The following is an 18,099-nucleotide window of genomic DNA, read 5'->3' as shown; positions in this document are numbered from 1 at the left end:
CCCCCCCACTTGTCTCCACTCAAAGGCAGGTAGCTGTTTATGGAGCGCCTGCTGTTTACTGTCTGCGCGGCGGCTGCGTCCCCCACTCGGCCTCCAAACAAGGCATGCAGAACAACCGGCAGCGGTGGCCAACGTGGGGGCGTGGAGTAAGTCGTGTTTGCTGACAAAATTCTGATAAAACAATTCCACTCGCCACAGATCACATTTCCTGCGGCCCAGCGAGGTCAACGTTTGCGGTACCAGATCCGCTATTTGTCGTCGAACGCCATTTAGATGACGTTGCTCTGTCGGAATGACACAAAGTGAACGGTCGGGAGCGCGGCATCTGTCAGGTGGACTCAGTCAACATGCGTCACCGTGCCTGAATCCTCAAGGATGGGGTCGGGCAAACCTCTTGGCAAAAAGCGCTCACAGACGTTTCTTCCGAGGCGCTTTTTGTCGCCGGCGCTGCCGAGGCTTGTTCAACGTGAAGCTCATCACGTGTCCATGGGGAAAGAGAGTGGGGGGGTTGTGACGTCTGTCAGGCCACCTGAAGCTTTGGATTAGGGTTAGGCCTTCCCCCACCCCTATGCCGGGGACCTCCCACATCAAAACGAAGACCAGACATGTTTGTTTTTTTTTTTTTTAACCTGGTGTTAAATTCGTTTCTCGGGAACGGCAACAGTTTCCGTAGGTCACTTTAATTTATCCAAATGTGTCAAACTAAAAAGTAACGCCAAACAAAAACAATGCAATGTATATGCTAAAATAAATGATGTATTTACTGCAATATAAGATCTTAAAACTTAGCGTAATGTCAGTAATTGGTCTTCTTTTGGGAATTTTGAACAGTGTGAAATGTTTTTGGAAAGGAACAAGCAACATTTATTATGATTGCTTTGGCTCTATTGTTTTACGCACTCGCAAACGCGGCCTGCTAGCCATCACAACCGCTAGCAAGAGGCTGAGCTACGCTGTATCATTTTCTGGAGCAGACGTGCGGGAGTAATACTTCCTATCCCTTCGTAAAATGTTCAGTGAAGGTCGTTCGGCCGATCCAAATCCACATTTGCAAGCACAACGGAGATTGCGTCAGTGCCGCAAATGTTCTGAACTCCTTTTCCGTGCCAGTGTGTCACAATTCACATGGTTAATATTTGTTGTGATGTGAGTGTTTTCCTACAAGTGTGGGTGGGACATGGGCTCATCATGGCAAGGGGAAACGAGATGGTGGACATTGGGGGGTGACTGATGTGGTCTGGAGGGGAGGGGGCTCTTCCTTTCCAAAATGCTCGCCCCGACCACTGTTATCTCTACCAAAACAATGGCACCCCCCCTGCCCCCATTACCACCACCAGAGCCGCCATCACTGCAATCAGGCAGCACATTTCCAGGCCTCTTTTTTTTTTTCAGGCCATTGTTGTGACAAAAGCACTCAAGGCTGATTCTTGCCGGCTTTCTCTTTGCTGTCACACACTGCCGTGAGCGCGCAGCCTCCACGCGCAAACAATAGCGAGCGGTCAGTGTGAGCTGTCACTTGAGATTGGAGCTCATGGCTTCATTCCCTTTTGTGTTTTGTAAACATTCTTGCTTTTTTTTTCCATGTGTTGTTTTGTCTTTGTGAATTGTTGGGGTGAGGGGGGTTTGGGCACTGATCTAAGTGGTCCAATTGGACACAGAGCTAATAGATGTGTATGCAGGTTACCGCACTTATTTTTGATTGACACAAGGTTACAGGTCATTAAACAGTGTTATTGTTATTGTTCAAACAGCGGAAATAGTAACAAAGTAAAAGAAGAATATTCTAAAATAATAGCAAATTAAAAAAAAAAGAACTGAAAAGTAGTTTGAATTCAATGTCGTGTTATCACTTGCAATTGTCCAGGGATTTCTTTGAATCGGGGGGGGGGGGTTACTGGCATCTTGCTAACCGAGCCTGCGCTTCTTGCTACTTCTTTGATTGTCAAAGCGCTTCAAGCACTAGTGAGCCAAACATAGCTAAAAGGGAAAGAGGGCGAGCACTTTAATGAGGGTCCATTGTTGGTGGCTTTAAGTGGAGGTGGCTGGGAGTACTTCAAAGAGAAGCCCCCCCCCGCCACCCCACCCCCAGGCATCGGTGCGTGGGGGTACTAAGGGGGGCGGGAGTCTCGTGGTGAGCAGGTGGGCCTTCCGTCTCTCCTGTGAAATGTGTTCTTTGATCTTGGGAGGGTGATGATATCTTCCTCGGTCCTCTTAACGACGTATGTACACCTCAAGTCCAATCTCACCCACACCCCAGAAGTGCTTGGACGTATCAACAGTACCATTTACCCCTCGCCCACGCAGCTTGACCTTCTTTGGGCCTTTAAGCACCAACGAGATCCCGCAAATTGAAGTTCTTCACACTTAGTGCTTCACAGTTCCTGAAACTCAAGTTTCTAATCAGTTTGGATCAGCTCCACACTCCTTGCTCCAAATTTTTTCTGGATCTCGCAAAAGTAATTAACCTGGAGCACAGGGGCTTATTTTGGCTCCGTAACCTAAATTGAGATGAAATTCCCGCTGTCCAAACACACCGAAAGCTCTCGGGATGAAAAAAGTTCCTCGAGGTAGAAAAGGCACCATTTGAACCTACGGAGAAGTTGGAGGATTCCTCCGCCAGCTGTGTATGTGTGTGTGTGTGTGTGTGTGTGAGACCATGAGTGCATTTGTCACGGCGAGGGAGGGGCCGAGAAAAACACCCAACCTCTCATTTTCACTCCCCCCCTGTAATTCCTGCAGCGTTCCAATAAATCCAGCCTCTCATCCTGCCTGCCTCTTGATGAAAACCAGATGACTCTCCTGCCCACCTCCCTTCCCCCATATCACTCACTCACACAAACACACACTCTCACACTCACGTACATACACGCACACACAGACGTGAACGTACCTGTTGCGCGTTGACAAGACGTGACAGCATTCACATAGTTCATCTGCCAAAGGCACTCGTCACGTCGAGAAAGGTGTCACCGGTCGCTGACATGATAAATGATGCGATGCTTTGTCATTGTCTTGAGCGGCGTACTGTCCAGCATCAAAGGGTTTTGCCTTTTTTTTTTTTTTTTTTTTTAAGCGGCACACAATCCAAAAATATCCATCTTCAGCATCCCTCCCAGAAAAGACCGTCTGTCTATTTCTTAACATCCATCCATCGCTAACCATCCATCCATCAATGCATCCATCCATCCACAATCCACAAATCTTGGTTTTATTATGCCTTGTTTTCATTTTGTGTCACCTTAAGAGGCGCAATGTCACGCAGAGGATGAACGAAGTTGTTAAGCGCCTCGTACCAAAGCGCAGAAAGCGCCTAGTCACCGAGCTTCCTGTCCCACAAGCCTCTTCCGTCGGCAGGTTTTTCATCACCGTTTGCAAAACGTCACCGTTTTTTTTTCCTCGCCGCATTTCAACCAACCACAAGCGTCGACTTCCAAACCTTCACTTTTTGTTGCTCTTCTGTTTTGTTGTTCTATTTCGGAGCGCTTCCTGTTTCAGTTCGGCCCTTCCTCCCGTCTCTTTTCTGTCTTTCCCCCCCCCCCCCAAATGTGTGATTACATGCTTGGTTGAGGCCCCGTTGTGCTTCCACAGCCCCTCATTACTCCGCTTCCCAAGCTCATTTCATCTGCTGCCGCCCATTGCTCTACTGTTGACGTCCGAACCCGCTTCTGACCAGTTGCTAATGCTAACCAAAACAGCAGCACCTATGGAACATGTCTAATGTTCTTTTGTTATCTTTTCCGATGATTATTATTTGAGCGATTTAGCAATTTGGTTATTTCAAGTGTATTTATCAGACGGATTTTTTTTTTTTTTTTACTCAATTTATGTCGTCCGCTCTGCCTCCTGTGTAATAGGTGATGTTGCGTTATGCAGACACTGCATCTTTTTCACAACAATTAGTGGTCGAGTCAACTCTGACATGGAGGCCCCCCACAATGCGTGTGCCTTTTTGTTGATCTTCGAGAGGGATTTATTTGTCCCACAAAGTCTGCCTCCTCCGTAATAGACAATCTTGAGTTATGGTTTCTTTTCTAGCAGACTTTTGACGTGTGGTCGCGCCGCAATGTTGTGTGGGTCCATGTTGATGTTCTGCAGCAATATTTTTTTGTTGCGCCCAGTCTGCATCTTTGGAAACTGATAATTTAGCATGACGTGGAGACATCGTCTTTTACAATAATGAGAGTTCTAGGAGACTGACACATTGTGGTCCCTCCACAATTTTGCGCTCATCCACGCTATGTTCCAGGGTGACTCAATTGTTCCGCCCCGTCTGCCTCCTTTCGTAATCGATAATCTTGTGTTGTATGGAGACACCATCTTTCGTGGCGATTAGCATTCTAGTTGACATGCGGTCCCTCCACAATGTTACAGCATTCCAAGACAACTTTTCTTTGTATTGAGTCTGCCTGCTATGTCAAATATCTTGCATGATGCGGAGACGTGGTCAAATACGATGATTGGTTTTCGAGTAGACTCTGACGCATTTTGGTCACTGGTGCGTCAATAATGACTTTTTATGTTGGAGGGTCACTTGTTCTGCCAAGTAGAGACAACTAATTGGACAACGATTACAGTTCTTGAAGTCCTTGACACTCGGCGACTCCACAATTTTGGGCGCGTCCTTCTTCATGCTCCGGGGAGACCTACTTGCTGCGCCAAGTCTGCCTCCTCCATATTCGATGATTTTGTCTGATGTGGAGATGGTATTTTTGTTTACAGTTAGCAGTCAAGTACATTTTGACATGTACAGTGGTACCTCTACTTACGAAATTAATTGGTTCTGGAAGAAATTTCTCAACTAGAAACTTTTGAAAGTAGAGACGCATTTTCCATGTAAATGCGCTAATTCGTTCCAAGCCCCCTTCAAAATTCAGTAATAGCCAATGGCAGAGCAGCTAGAAGTATATTGCGTTCAGGAAACTCAGAGCTGCGAGTAGCAGGCCAAATTGTATTTTTACCTTTCGTATCTTGAAATTTCTTTCGTAACAAGAAGCAATATTTTCCTGTTGAGGTGTTTTCCGAACTTGAAAATTTCATATGAAGAGACATTCGTAAGTAGAGGGACCACTGTACAGTGTTGTGCACGAGACCATTAAAAACGGTTTTGGTGTTTGTTGTTGTTGTTGCAAAGAGCAAAAGAATGTCAAGAATGAACGAGTGCGACTTTTTCCCAAGCGAATGAAGGGACCACATTTTTTTGTGCCTCTTCCACAGAGGGCTCGGAGGCTTTCCAACAGGTGGTCCAGGAGCGTCTGGCCGAGCTGCTGCGCGTCCTCAAGGCCGTCATCGCCAAACACCAGGCCCTCAACTCGGTGGACATCCTGGGCAAGGCGGGCACGCTCATCGCCAAGGTGAAAGGTAAGCCGTGGCGAACACAGCATGCCGCTGACGCGACACCTGGCCTAGAAATGTCACAGCGCGCTCACCTGCTCTCTATTTGAAAGCGCCGAGGCGTGACCCGGTGCCCGAATTTGCACGGGTACAATGCCAGAAAGGAAACGGCACGGTCCATTGCACTTCAATCACACTGGAAACATGGCGCCGGTCCAAGCAAATTATGACTGAACTGCAAATGATGCCGAGATTATTTATACAGCATCAAACTGATGAATACTGACTATTAATTAATGATCTGCCTTTCAGGAGAACAGTTAGGCTGTGTGTCCAAATGGCAAAAATAGCATTTTGAGGAAGTGGTTGGGGGGGGGCCCAGCTTGCCTCATTTCCATGACATTACAGTGCGCTCCATTTTCTCTTGAGGAGAAACTGCTTCATAACAGTTTTCATTTCAAACTTTGATTGAAATACTACGAGATCATAGAGGCCCAGCCCTCATTTTCCGTGATGTCGAGTGCCTTTTTTGGAAACTATGTTTTTCAGGCTTCTGGTTGGCTAAAATGGCCTTCTGAGGGCAACTGACACATTGCTTCCCGTCGTGAAGTATTTGTGAGCACTGATGAGTCAGCGACGATGCTTGATTGATGACAGGCCTCGCTGAGTGTCCTCGTCGCGTTTGGCGCAACACCTGCGGCGTCTGGAAGCCCGCCAGGGCGTACTTAGACAAACACACGTTCGCCCAACCCATTTGCAGACGCCGCTGACACCGCTCGCCGCTCTGTTGTTCCGAACGTCTCCCAGAGGCACTTTTTGCTTCCACACATGTAGGAAAATATTAAGAAAGAATTCGCCTCGGAGCCGTTGCATGAGAATAGCATGTTGTGGCGGCAGACATCTGTGCATTTCCCACGTTCAGTGAAAATTGGCAAAAAAAGTGGGAAAATAGATGCCACCCAAAAAGTTGTGCGCTTTTTTTTTTTTTTTTTGCAGTGGGGGAAGTACTGGTTTGCACATCCAACTCACAGTGCAGGGGGGCAGGTTTCGATTCCAGCTCCGGCCTTCCTGTGTGGGATGTGCATTTTGTCCCCGTGACTTCGTGGGTTTTCTTCGGGTGCTCGGGTTTCCTCACACGTTTCAACAACATGCATGGCAGGTTAATGGAACACTCTAAATTGTCCCTCGGTGGGATTGTGTGCGCAAGTGTGTGCACACACTCATCTTGAAATATTTGCAAGGGGATGTGCGAGGAATATAAAAGGCAAACTAACGGGAAAATATGACACGTGAACCTATTGAAGACCTGACTTTGTTGTTCCACTTCTTCAGGCAACAAACTAGGTGAGAGTGAATCAACGGTGCCGAGGAATGGGAGGGAGGTGGGGACAAGCTCTGGAATTGTTGTTCCGAGAACCACAGGATGTCCTGAGGAAGAAGCCAGTGCCGTGCAGAGTCGCTCGGCAGCGTTCAGCAGCGCTCCTCGAGAGTCTCCTCAAAACGCAAAATAAACCCTTTTCGGCGGCTGGTAGGAACGTGCTGTCGTCCCGGAATTTGCCGTCGCGGAGGGAAAACGGCAAAAGCTAAAACAAATAAGAAATAGCGGACCTGAGCCTTACGTATTCAAGGTTTTTTAAGGTAAGCGAGAGAGTGACAGAAGTAGAGCTTGTGCGCGAGTGTTTCCTGTTCCAGCGCAGACAGGAAACACAACGTCCAACGTCACCGGCTGCTACTTTGGTCACAAAACGGAGTTCTTGCTGACGAAAGTGCTTCCTGAAGATTTTTCACCTTCGATGGTCCTCAACTTTTTGCTGCAAAACTCTTGAGGATGGGCAATTGCTAATGCTGTTTCATTGCGGATTATAACACCCTGGACCGGATTTTTCTAAAGGTGACTCTTTTGTTTTGACTCAATATCCTGAAGGGTTCTGTCTAATCGTTGGAAGAAAGCCACATGACTTGACTCGAGTCATAGCGGCGCAGCTGCTTGACCATTAATGCAATGCGGCTCACATCTGACAGTTCCTGACCAATAACAATTTTCTCGTGCTGGAGCAACCTCTAGACTCAATCTGGTGCCGTGAGATTTTTTTTTTCTTTCTTTCCCCTCTTACCCAAACTCAAAGGGTGTCGTCAAGGGGACCCGTTTAGACGATGTAGACGACAACAAGACGGCCATGATGCTGGAGCTGCAGAGAAGTGCCTTTTTTGGAAACTATGTTTTTCAGGCTTCTGGTTGGCTAAAATGGCCTTCTGAGGGCAACTGACACATTGCTTCCCGTCGTGAAGTATTTGTGAGCACTGATGAGTCAGCGACGATGCTTGATTGATGACAGGCCTCGCTGAGTGTCCTCGTCGCGTTTGGCGCAACACCTGCGGCGTCTGGAAGCCCGCCAGGGCGTACTTAGACAAACACACGTTCGCCCAACCCATTTGCAGACGCCGCTGACACCGCTCGCCGCTCTGTTGTTCCGAACGTCTCCCAGAGGCACTTTTTGCTTCCACACATGTAGGAAAATATTAAGAAAGAATTCGCCTCGGAGCCGTTGCATGAGAATAGCATGTTGTGGCGGCAGACATCTGTGCATTTCCCACGTTCAGTGAAAATTGGCAAAAAAAGTGGGAAAATAGATGCCACCCAAAAAGTTGTGCGCTTTTTTTTTTTTTTTTGCAGTGGGGGAAGTACTGGTTTGCACATCCAACTCACAGTGCAGAGGTGCAGGTTTCGATTCCAGCTCCGGCCTTCCTGTGTGGGATGTGCATTTTGTCCCCGTGACTTCGTGGGTTTTCTTCGGGTGCTCGGGTTTCCTCACACGTTTCAACAACATGCATGGCAGGTTAATGGAACACTCTAAATTGTCCCTCGGTGGGATTGTGTGCGCAAGTGTGTGCACACACTCATCTTGAAATATTTGCAAGGGGATGTGCGAGGAATATAAAAGGCAAACTAACGGGAAAATATGACACGTGAACCTATTGAAGACCTGACTTTGTTGTTCCACTTCTTCAGGCAACAAACTAGGTGAGAGTGAATCAACGGTGCCGAGGAATGGGAGGGAGGTGGGGACAAGCTCTGGAATTGTTGTTCCGAGAACCACAGGATGTCCTGAGGAAGAAGCCAGTGCCGTGCAGAGTCGCTCGGCAGCGTTCAGCAGCGCTCCTCGAGAGTCTCCTCAAAACGCAAAATAAACCCTTTTCGGCGGCTGGTAGGAACGTGCTGTCGTCCCGGAATTTGCCGTCGCGGAGGGAAAACGGCAAAAGCTAAAACAAATAAGAAATAGCGGACCTGAGCCTTACGTATTCAAGGTTTTTTAAGGTAAGCGAGAGAGTGACAGAAGTAGAGCTTGTGCGCGAGTGTTTCCTGTTCCAGCGCAGACAGGAAACACAACGTCCAACGTCACCGGCTGCTACTTTGGTCACAAAACGGAGTTCTTGCTGACGAAAGTGCTTCCTGAAGATTTTTCACCTTCGATGGTCCTCAACTTTTTGCTGCAAAACTCTTGAGGATGGGCAATTGCTAATGCTGTTTCATTGCGGATTATAACACCCTGGACCGGATTTTTCTAAAGGTGACTCTTTTGTTTTGACTCAATATCCTGAAGGGTTCTGTCTAATCGTTGGAAGAAAGCCACATGACTTGACTCGAGTCATAGCGGCGCAGCTGCTTGACCATTAATGCAATGCGGCTCACATCTGACAGTTCCTGACCAATAACAATTTTCTCGTGCTGGAGCAACCTCTAGACTCAATCTGGTGCCGTGAGATTTTTTTTTTTCTTTCTTTCCCCTCTTACCCAAACTCAAAGGGTGTCGTCAAGGGGACCCGTTTAGACGATGTAGACGACAACAAGACGGCCATGATGCTGGAGCTGCAGAGAAGCTCCAGGGGTGCATGAACACGGGCAAAGTGTGTTTGATATTAGACGGGATTAATTTGAAGGGGGAAAAAAAAACTGTAGTTTGTTGTTTGGGTGTGAAATATATAATTTTGTGACACGAGTTCTTGAACTTTTCTGACACACCTCGTATGTTGGCAAGATTGTATGACTTTATTTCTGACTTGCTTATTAACCAAAGTAAGGGCTTCACTCAACTTACTTGAAACTTGAAGGTTAAGATTTGACACTTAGGACTTACTCCCACCTCTGGAAGGAAGCCTGAAGCTTTTTGGAAATAATCGCGTCTGAATTCAACGCACACACAGTCAGTGATACTTACTTTTCTTTCTCTCCACAGGCATCAACTTCGACGACGTCAGATCGGAAAACCTAGACGGAACGTTTGGCGAGATTCATGCGTCCATCGACACCTTGGCGTTCACATTCGGCAATGTGTGAGTGTTATACTGTTTGAACTTTTTATTGCTTGTAAAGAAAATGACGAGACTTTGAAGTATCAACTAAAGATGGCAAAATTTCCTCCATGTTGAGTTCACAGTCAAGTACAAACCCAATTCCAATGAAGTTGGGATGTTGTGATCAACATACCGGTAAATAAAAACAGAATACAATGACTCAAGGTCCACAAATTCCAAAAACAATTTGAAATATGAATTAGTCAGACCACACAGCACTTTTCCGTCAATCTAAGTCTATCGCAAGGCAGGATAGTGTTACCATGATTTTAACTTTTTAAATTTGAAGCAAAATGGTCATAAGCTAAGCAAAACTAATCAATTTATGGGCTAAGCATGAAGATAACTAAACGACAATTGTTTCATCATACTTGTGTGCCTTAAAGTTGGTATGAGCACTTTTTACAAGTTAAAGAACTGATGTTGGTGCTGATGCTAGCGCTAGCGCAATCTCAGCCTGGTCCATGAATGTTCGAGATGCTGAAATATAAGCTCAGGCAATGCCAATCATGTCATGCGCCTTTTGTTCAAGCCAATGAAGCATCACTATGATTTAGAAGCTGTTATCTTAAGCCATTGTGTTAAATCGAATTTGTGTCGATGCTAAAGGCTAACCTATGATCAGCTAAGTTAATCAATTTATAAAATCAAACAGCTGTGTGTTGTTAAGCTGCCTTATCATATTAGTGTGGTTGAAAGCTGATACTCGCACTTAGGAGTAAGAGAAGTAAAATTGTATCTTCATTAATGCTAAACTGTTTTGTTTTTTTTTTTGTGCGTGTGCTTCAGAGTTTCTGACTTCCTTATGGGAGATGTGGACAATGGCTCAGGGTTGGGGACCCCCCAGGCCAGAAGAAGCAGGGTAAAGCATTTTTTTCCCTCCTTTTTTCTCTCCTCCCTTTTCCTTGTTGTTTTTGTTGAAAGCTTTGTTCCCAGAAACTCAAAAAGCCTCAAAGATAAACTCTTAATTTGGGTGTCGAGAGCACAGCTGCTTGTTAATTGCATGTCTGCCTTTGCCTTCTTGTCACGTGAAATCGTGTCCCCCCCCCCTCCTTTTTCGCAGTCTTTCGACAACCTCGCTGTGGATCCCGAGGACTATGCGGCAGAGAAGAACGACCTCGCCGGTGAGTGGGCGTCGGCGTTCCATCGTTCAAGGGGCGTGGGATTGGCTGCGGAACGACATGTTTACGGCATGTTTGCCAAGGGCAGGCCGACGTTGTCAACTTACGAGCTCCCGGCGTGATTTAGGAATGCCTGAGGCAGAGACCCGCCCTGTTATTTCTGCTGGACCACACGTTTTCCCTGCTGGCCCGAATGTCTGACATTCCGAGGCCTCTTCAGGATAGGCCTGCGTTGGATGGGAAACACATGGGCTAAGAGTAGAAGTGAGGTGGGGTGGTGGGGGGGCTATTGTCTTTTTCAGAATATGCCAGCATTTTCACATCCTCCTGCTGTGTCATTTATCCGCTTCCTCGTGGCAATGTCTTTTCTGTTTTCGCGTCTCTCTTTTAGCATTTTTTAAATGGGATGTCATGTGGAAAAGTATCCGGGTATGATTTGGCGTCTACCTGGGCCAAGATCTGCCTTTTTTTTTTTTATTAAATGGCAAAAGTCCTGCTCACATCCAAGCGAGTCTGTCGTTCTGTCTTAGGCTTTGGATTCAGAGGGCACAGGTTTGAGTCCCCAATGTGGACAAAATTGTCCAAAAAAAGGCAAGTAGGTGTTTGGAGGCATGAAAGTTTGCTTGATGGTTACTGTTGAGGTGCCATTGAGCAAGACATTGTCGCCAATACGCCAGCTCAAGTGGTGCAGTCACCTTTGTGCATTTCTTTCATGATGAATATCTTCGGTAATGCCTGCATGGGTGTGTTATGCTTCTGTGTTCAACGCAAATTGTACAGAAAGTGTGAATTCGCCGTAAGCTAGGAATAACGCAGTAGTTCAGTCATAATTACAGTAAATACTTGAATATTAGAGGCAGCAAAAACTCATGAATGATTCTTGGTGTATTTTTTATGACCATTTAAGCACTTTGGAATTGTTTTGGTTCGTGTAAAAATACGTCATCTTCCCCCTCAGGCCCAGACGTTCCTCTGTCGCGCGAGGAGGAGGTGGACCTGATACTGCTGAAGCATGATAGCGGGGTGGAGTCAGCCCTGCTCTACGCCAAAGCCTGGTCCAAGTATATCAAAGACCTGCTGGCCTGGATGGAGAAAAGGGTGACCATGGGTGAGGCCTGCTCCATACACATCACACCTTTGGCCATGCTGGATCCTTTCCCTGCTGTCTTCGGACACCCTGAACTGGTTCCCAGCCAATCACGGAGCACACACTGACGAACGACCATTCGTGCTCACACTCACACCTCGGGACAATTCAGAGCGTTCCGTCAACCTAGCCTGCATGTTTTTGGCGGACGTGCCAAGCAGCCTACGCCGTGCCGCCTCATGTGCGGTATTGCTGGTGAATTTCACGTGAAAACTGGCTGAACTGACATGTACATTCCTTTTGTCTTCTAGATGTGGAGTGTGCCAAGAGCTACGCCAAACTGGCCGAGTCGGCCAAGTCGCTGGTGACGCAGCAGGTTGTTTATTTTATATTCCACGCACCTTCTTGATGAATCATCATGTTTCCTGAGTGGATGGATTAACGCTTTTACCACCGTGCAGGACTACATGCCCTTTAGTGACGTCTACAATTCCACCTTCAAGAACGATGTCGAATACAACCAACTTCTCATGCAAACCGCCATGGCCTTGCAGACCAATAAATTCATCCAGGTTGGGCAATATAAGAATACACAGATCTTGTGACAGATTTGATGTTTTCTTGGTTTATTTTCCTGTGTTGTGACGAACGTTTGGTGAACATTTGCGACCTTGAACAAACCCCGACAAACTCTCACGTGAGCGCAACATTCACGTTGGCCTTTTTCTACCCCCTTGTTAGCCTCTCCTGGGACGTAAGAACGAACTGGACAAACTGAGGAAAGACCTCAAAGAGCAGTGGCAGAAGGAGCAGAAGAAAATGGTGAATAGCACTCTGATGTATCGCGATACACAAAAATGAACTGAACAAGTGAGGGGGGCGGGGGGGTAAAAATACAAGAAGAAAGAGTTTAGCATTGTCTGTTTCTGTTCTATTCCAGCACGAGGCGGACGTGAGCCTGCGAAAGGCACGGGCGCTGAAGGCCCAGAGGCAAGAAGAGTATCAGAAGGCCCACTCGTACACCAGCCGCTCCCTGGAGGAGCAGCCCAGCGCTGTCAATAAGCAGCTGGAGAAGAAGAGGAGGTTGGAAGAGGAGGCCCTGCAGAGGGTACGCTGAACGCAGGGCACCGTGACCATCGTCGCTCCTTTTTTTTAAAACTCTTGACGGTGTTGCGGCATTAGGCTGAGGAGGCCCAGGAACAATACCAGAACAGCATGGCTGACGCGGGCGTCAGGAGGATGGACCTGGCCAATGTCAAACGCACCATCCTCACCCAGATCAGAGAGACCGTCTTCCAGTGCGACCTCACGCTCAAGGCGGTAGGCCACATTTTATTGTTCTTGTTCTTGTTTTAATTTTAATTGTTTTTTTTTTTTTTTTTTTTTTTTTTTACAAAGCCCCACCATATTGGACATTTCTGTATAAACTGACTATGGCACATAGTCATTTAGTTTATGTCTAGAAAGTTTTCGGTTTTATTTTCAAATTTAGTGTTTTAAATTTAATTTCATTTTTTTTTTTAAATGTGTCATTCTTACTTATAATAAAAAATTTTTTTTAATTTTACTATTATTTTTTTATGTTAGCCTTTTCTATTTCATTTTTTTACATTTCAGATTTTACGTCTTTATTTCAGAATTCAATGGTACCTATATTTCAAGTATTCATTCATATTTTTATTGATTTCATTTTGCTTTTTTTGGAGGGGGGGGGGCGGCTTTATGACATCAAACCAAGATAACAAACATACCGATTCTCATACGAGATTTCTATGACGTGTCTCACTCCAAACAGACGATGCCTAAAATGGTTAAAAGTAGAAGTAGGGTCTGATAACAAGATGTACCTAATCAAATGTCCGTTTATGCTCTTGTTGATTTTATTCTCTCATCGTGGCCCACCCTTCCTGCTTTCAGGTGACAGTCAATTGGTTCCAGATGCAACACGCGCAGATGGCGTTGCTTCCCGCCCACCACCAGGCATTGAGTGACGGCGCCAAGCTGTACGAGCCCGGCGAATGCTACTCGGAGTTTGTGCGCCGCCTGCCACGACATCTGCCCAGAGAGCGTGTGCATTCTGACTCGGTTTCTTCAGACGGTGCCAGGTATGGAACCGGAACTACCTCCGTTCATAGACACTGTTGGTAACCAAAACAGCAGCACCTAGAGAGGGGCTCAGATTAATTTTTTTTTTTTTTTTTTAAGGGTGAAGACTTAGGCTTATGATTTCCCTGAGCAATATTTAACAGTCCTTCATCTTTATGATAATATTATGAAAATGCCTCGCACGTCTGCATGCTAGTAAAAAAAAAAAAAACCTTTTCTCCCCTTGCCAATATTTGTGTTTGCTATCTAACAAACAAAACCACTTTTGGGACCTTTCCAAGCATTGTCAGCATTATACAGCCTTGAGCAAATATTCCAACCTCGTACCCTATAAAAAAAACAGATATGACAAATTAAAGCACCTTCGAGTCTTTTTTTTTTTTTTTTTAGCTTTTTTCAGGTTGAGAAATGACAAAATTGTACAAACTAAAGGACGCTTTTGGTGTGCGCTTTTGGTGAGCATGTCGTCCGTGTGGTGGGGTTGTTCTTTTCAGAAGAGTCACAGTGAGTCAGACCGGGAGGAAGAGAGAGAGAGAGAATGTGAGTGTGTGTTGGCCTTCCTCTCAGGAAATATCTGTGGCGCAGGCTTGAATGCAAGCGGGCAGATTGCGAGTGTGAGACTTTGCCTCCCGCATTTCTATCCAAACATACTGCTTCCCACATACACGCTACCCGTAGGGAAACATTACAATCACCAGGGTTCACACACCGGTGCTTGAAACGTGTGGAAATACGTGCTGAGTTTTTGGGGGTTTAAAAGGGTTTGATGATGTGATGATGGTTATTATTATTACATGTAATTAACTTCCTTTGGTTTTTGGCATTTTATCACCAAATGGCTATTGCGTAGATCGTCTCTATGGAGTAGGTGCTGTTTTTTAACCCCAAAAATTAAAACACCATAGCATCTATAGAATCCATATCATACAAAGTATCTTTTGTATTCATTTGTTTCAAAGTACAACTCTCAGTTGTTGTTGTTGTTTTTTTTTTTTGAGCATCTCCAATTCGAGTTGTTAATTTGAGCTCACATCAGCTTTATTTACGGAGCGCTTAAAACACTTGTTGTTGTTATTGTGTGTAGTAGTAGTAATACTATTTCTTAAAAAGAAAAACTGACAAAAGTTTTGAGAATTTAAAACTCCTGAGGTTTTCATAAATAACCTTACAAAATAAGAATACTAAAAAACAACTTAAAAAGTCCGTAGGATATTTTTTCTTTTTATCAAAATATAATGACAGTAAAAATAGAAAAATGAAAATATATTTTCACAATTTGTGTTTTTTAAACTCACAAAATTTGGGGCCGTATGTGTTCTTATTTTTATTTCTTATTCTTTTTATATTTCTTTTTTTTTCTTTAAAAATATGCATCTAGCATCTTTTTATTGATTTATTCTTTTTTTTTTTTTTTTTTTTTTTTAATGAAAAAGAAATTAAAAGGACCAGCCTGTTTTTCTTTCCTTTTCCACGCTTTGATTGAAAAAAAAAACCCATCCATCTCCAATGGGCTTCTAAAATGTTTACATTTGAGCAGAGAGGCTTCGGAGCCCTCAAGTTCAGCTATAAAATGACTGGAGATGAAAGCGAGGACAAACCACGCATGCGTCGTCGCATGTCGAAATAATGTTCCTCTTTTATGTAACGTGTGTGGCAAACCCTCATCAAAGGCAACGTTGCCATCTAATGCTCTCTCTGATGTTCAAACACAATTAAAAAAAAAGGGCGGGGGGGCTTCTGCCTTACTAGCTTTAACTGTCTCTCTATTGGGTTGAAGTCTGAAGAATGGATGTGTGTCATTTTTCCTGCAGGTTTGTGTTTGCCAAGCGGTCGGTGGGCAGCAGCCACTCCTCCCACGGCAACCTGTCCCAGGCCTCCCTCACCTCCTGCGACGTTCTCAGCGGCGACGAGGTGGACAGCCCGCTGCACCGCCGGCCGGGGATCGCCGCGCGCCGCTCCAACAGCAGCACTGACATTCCAGGTCATCGTCTACAAAATGGCAGAGGAGCGGCGTCCCGTTTCCCCGTGACGCGCCGCCGTCGTGACTAACGGCGCTTCCTGTTCCCGCAGAGTTGAGGAACCAGGCGCCGCCGATCCGAGCCTGGACCTCCGGAAGTCCGGGTAGCCAAGGTGGGATGTGCAGCGACTCAGAGAGTGCGGGGGGCAGCAGTGAGTCCAGGTCTATGGACTCCCCTTCTGCCAGTCCAGGTATGAATAGAAAGGGGCTCAAGAAAGCCACGGCGCATAATTTTACAATATTTGTTGACATGATTGATTTGCTTTCGCGGCGGGCCAGATCTGGCCCCCGGGCCTTGAGTTGAACATCTGCGATCTGCTGTATGTCAGCGACATATCGCGAGACACGATTCACAGTCCTGTTTGAAATGTGTCAACGTAGGTGATTTCAAGCGACGTCTGCCCAGAACTCCCTCCACTGGCACCATGTCTTCTGCTGACGACCTGGACGAGAGAGAACCCCTCTCACCTTTGGACAATGGTATGTATGACCCACCCACCCAATAAATAATACAAAGTATTGTTTCAAGTGGTGTTCCAAAAGAACAGCCAAGTACATTTGCCGGACTTTTTGTCAGTGCTGTACCCACCATGTTTTTTCTTTGTTTTTTTTTTTTGTCCTCCCAAAAAAAAAAAACGACTAAGGAACTAAATGTTGACACTTGGTTGCAAATGGACAATGAACATCCAAAAGTTCCTAGTTGCATACCGGAAATGCACTAAAAGTGTCTCAGAGTTCGCCTCACCCTCAGGAACCTTGACAAATGAGTCACTCCCCGCTCACATCACATTCTTGGTATTCTTTTGTCTCTGAGTCAAGTTTGTTGTACTTCCCATGATGGTCAGCTTTTGAAAAAAAGGTACACCTCGATAATAATAGAACTGATACATCTTTATAAGTAGAACCTTATCCTGGAAAAAAAAATACCTTTTCTCACAATATCACACATATTTTTTCAAAAATAAAACACCTCTGTCTTTAGAAAAAAAATGTTAAAATGCATGTAGACAAAACAACATCATGTACAAAAGCAACTTGAACAGAAATGTATTAAAAAAAAAAAACATCTCGGATCACTTCAGCTAAAATCGTCTACATCCTTAGTTAAAAAGATCATTCAATTCTACCAAGGAAATAACTTTTATATATAAATACATAAATAATCGATGTTTCATTGAGTTTTTCATGTTTTCTGAAAAAAATAACGAGAAACGACTAAGGCCGTTATTTTAGGCCAGCCTTTTTTGTCCCCCCCATCCCATCCCCCTTTTCATCTGAGTCCTCTTATTTTCTGCTAGACTTGACTTCCTCTATCTGCCCTCCACTCCCCATCGTCAGAATGAACGTCCTTCTCCCTTCTATTCAGGTCTGGCCGAGATGGTGACGGAGACGGCCAGCTCTCCCGGGCCCTTCCGGAACGCTCAGATGTCCAAAGCGGCGCAGACGCACAAACTCAGGAAGCTCCGAGCGCCGTCCAAGTGCCGCGAGTGCGATAGCCTGGTGGTCTTCCACGGAGCAGAGTGCGAGGAGGTAACGTACGGGCCCCGCACTGTCTTCATCAAAAGAACCTGCCTCATCTCCATTTATTTTTTTTCTTGTCCCTTCCTCCAGTGTTCGCTGGCCTGCCACAAGAAATGTCTGGAGACCCTGGCCATCCAGTGCGGCCATAAGAAGCTGCAGGGCAAGCTGCAGCTCTTCGGCATCAACTTCACCCAGGCGTCCAAAAACAGCGCAGACGGGATCCCCTTCATCATCAAGAAGTGCACCTCTGAAATCGAGAGCCGCGCTCTCAACATTAAGGTGAGACGAAACCGTATCCCTTCAGTTTTAAAAATAGCCTGGGTGGCACAGTCACGTCTCGTGATGGTCATGTTGTTGTTCACGTGTGCTTCGATGAGAACTCCGAGCAAGCTGCGGAATTGTACTTTATGAAAAGGAATAAAATAAAGAAATGGAATGTCAAGAATTTAAGTTTGAGCATCATGATTTCGTGCCGTACTTCAGTGAGGCTCCTCCTGGCATGCACGCCATCGCCACAAGGAGGCAGTACAAACGCTTCATTTTTTTGCCCCCAAAAATTAATA

General features: G+C 45.7%; 1 protein-coding gene across 5 annotated transcripts in view; it reads left to right on the top strand.

The window, feature by feature from the left end:
• The window catches only part of LOC109507424 (rho GTPase-activating protein 29-like), a 31,575-nt gene that overhangs the window by 7,671 nt on the left and 5,805 nt on the right, over nucleotides 1-18,099 (top strand). The window contains exons 3-18 of one of the 5 annotated variants that reach the window (XM_019856842.1): nucleotides 5,215-5,358; nucleotides 9,567-9,663; nucleotides 10,474-10,546; nucleotides 10,748-10,808; nucleotides 11,764-11,913; nucleotides 12,204-12,268; nucleotides 12,354-12,464; nucleotides 12,634-12,714; nucleotides 12,833-13,000; nucleotides 13,075-13,212; nucleotides 13,810-13,997; nucleotides 15,810-15,979; nucleotides 16,069-16,206; nucleotides 16,397-16,495; nucleotides 17,382-17,545; nucleotides 17,627-17,815. In XM_019856842.1, coding sequence (XP_019712401.1) covers nucleotides 5,215-5,358; nucleotides 9,567-9,663; nucleotides 10,474-10,546; nucleotides 10,748-10,808; nucleotides 11,764-11,913; nucleotides 12,204-12,268; nucleotides 12,354-12,464; nucleotides 12,634-12,714; nucleotides 12,833-13,000; nucleotides 13,075-13,212; nucleotides 13,810-13,997; nucleotides 15,810-15,979; nucleotides 16,069-16,206; nucleotides 16,397-16,495; nucleotides 17,382-17,545; nucleotides 17,627-17,815 — 2,036 coding nt within the window. The other 4 variants (XM_019856844.1, XM_019856846.1, XM_019856843.1 and 1 more) reach the window with 4 other exon arrangements.

Source organism: Hippocampus comes, unplaced genomic scaffold (assembly GCF_001891065.2).
Source record: "Hippocampus comes isolate QL1 unplaced genomic scaffold, H_comes_QL1_v1.1 scaffold105, whole genome shotgun sequence".
Lineage (NCBI taxonomy): Eukaryota > Metazoa > Chordata > Actinopteri > Syngnathiformes > Syngnathidae > Hippocampus > Hippocampus comes.
Note: the sequence above shows the minus strand (reverse complement) of the source record. Positions and strands in the feature narration are given on the sequence as shown.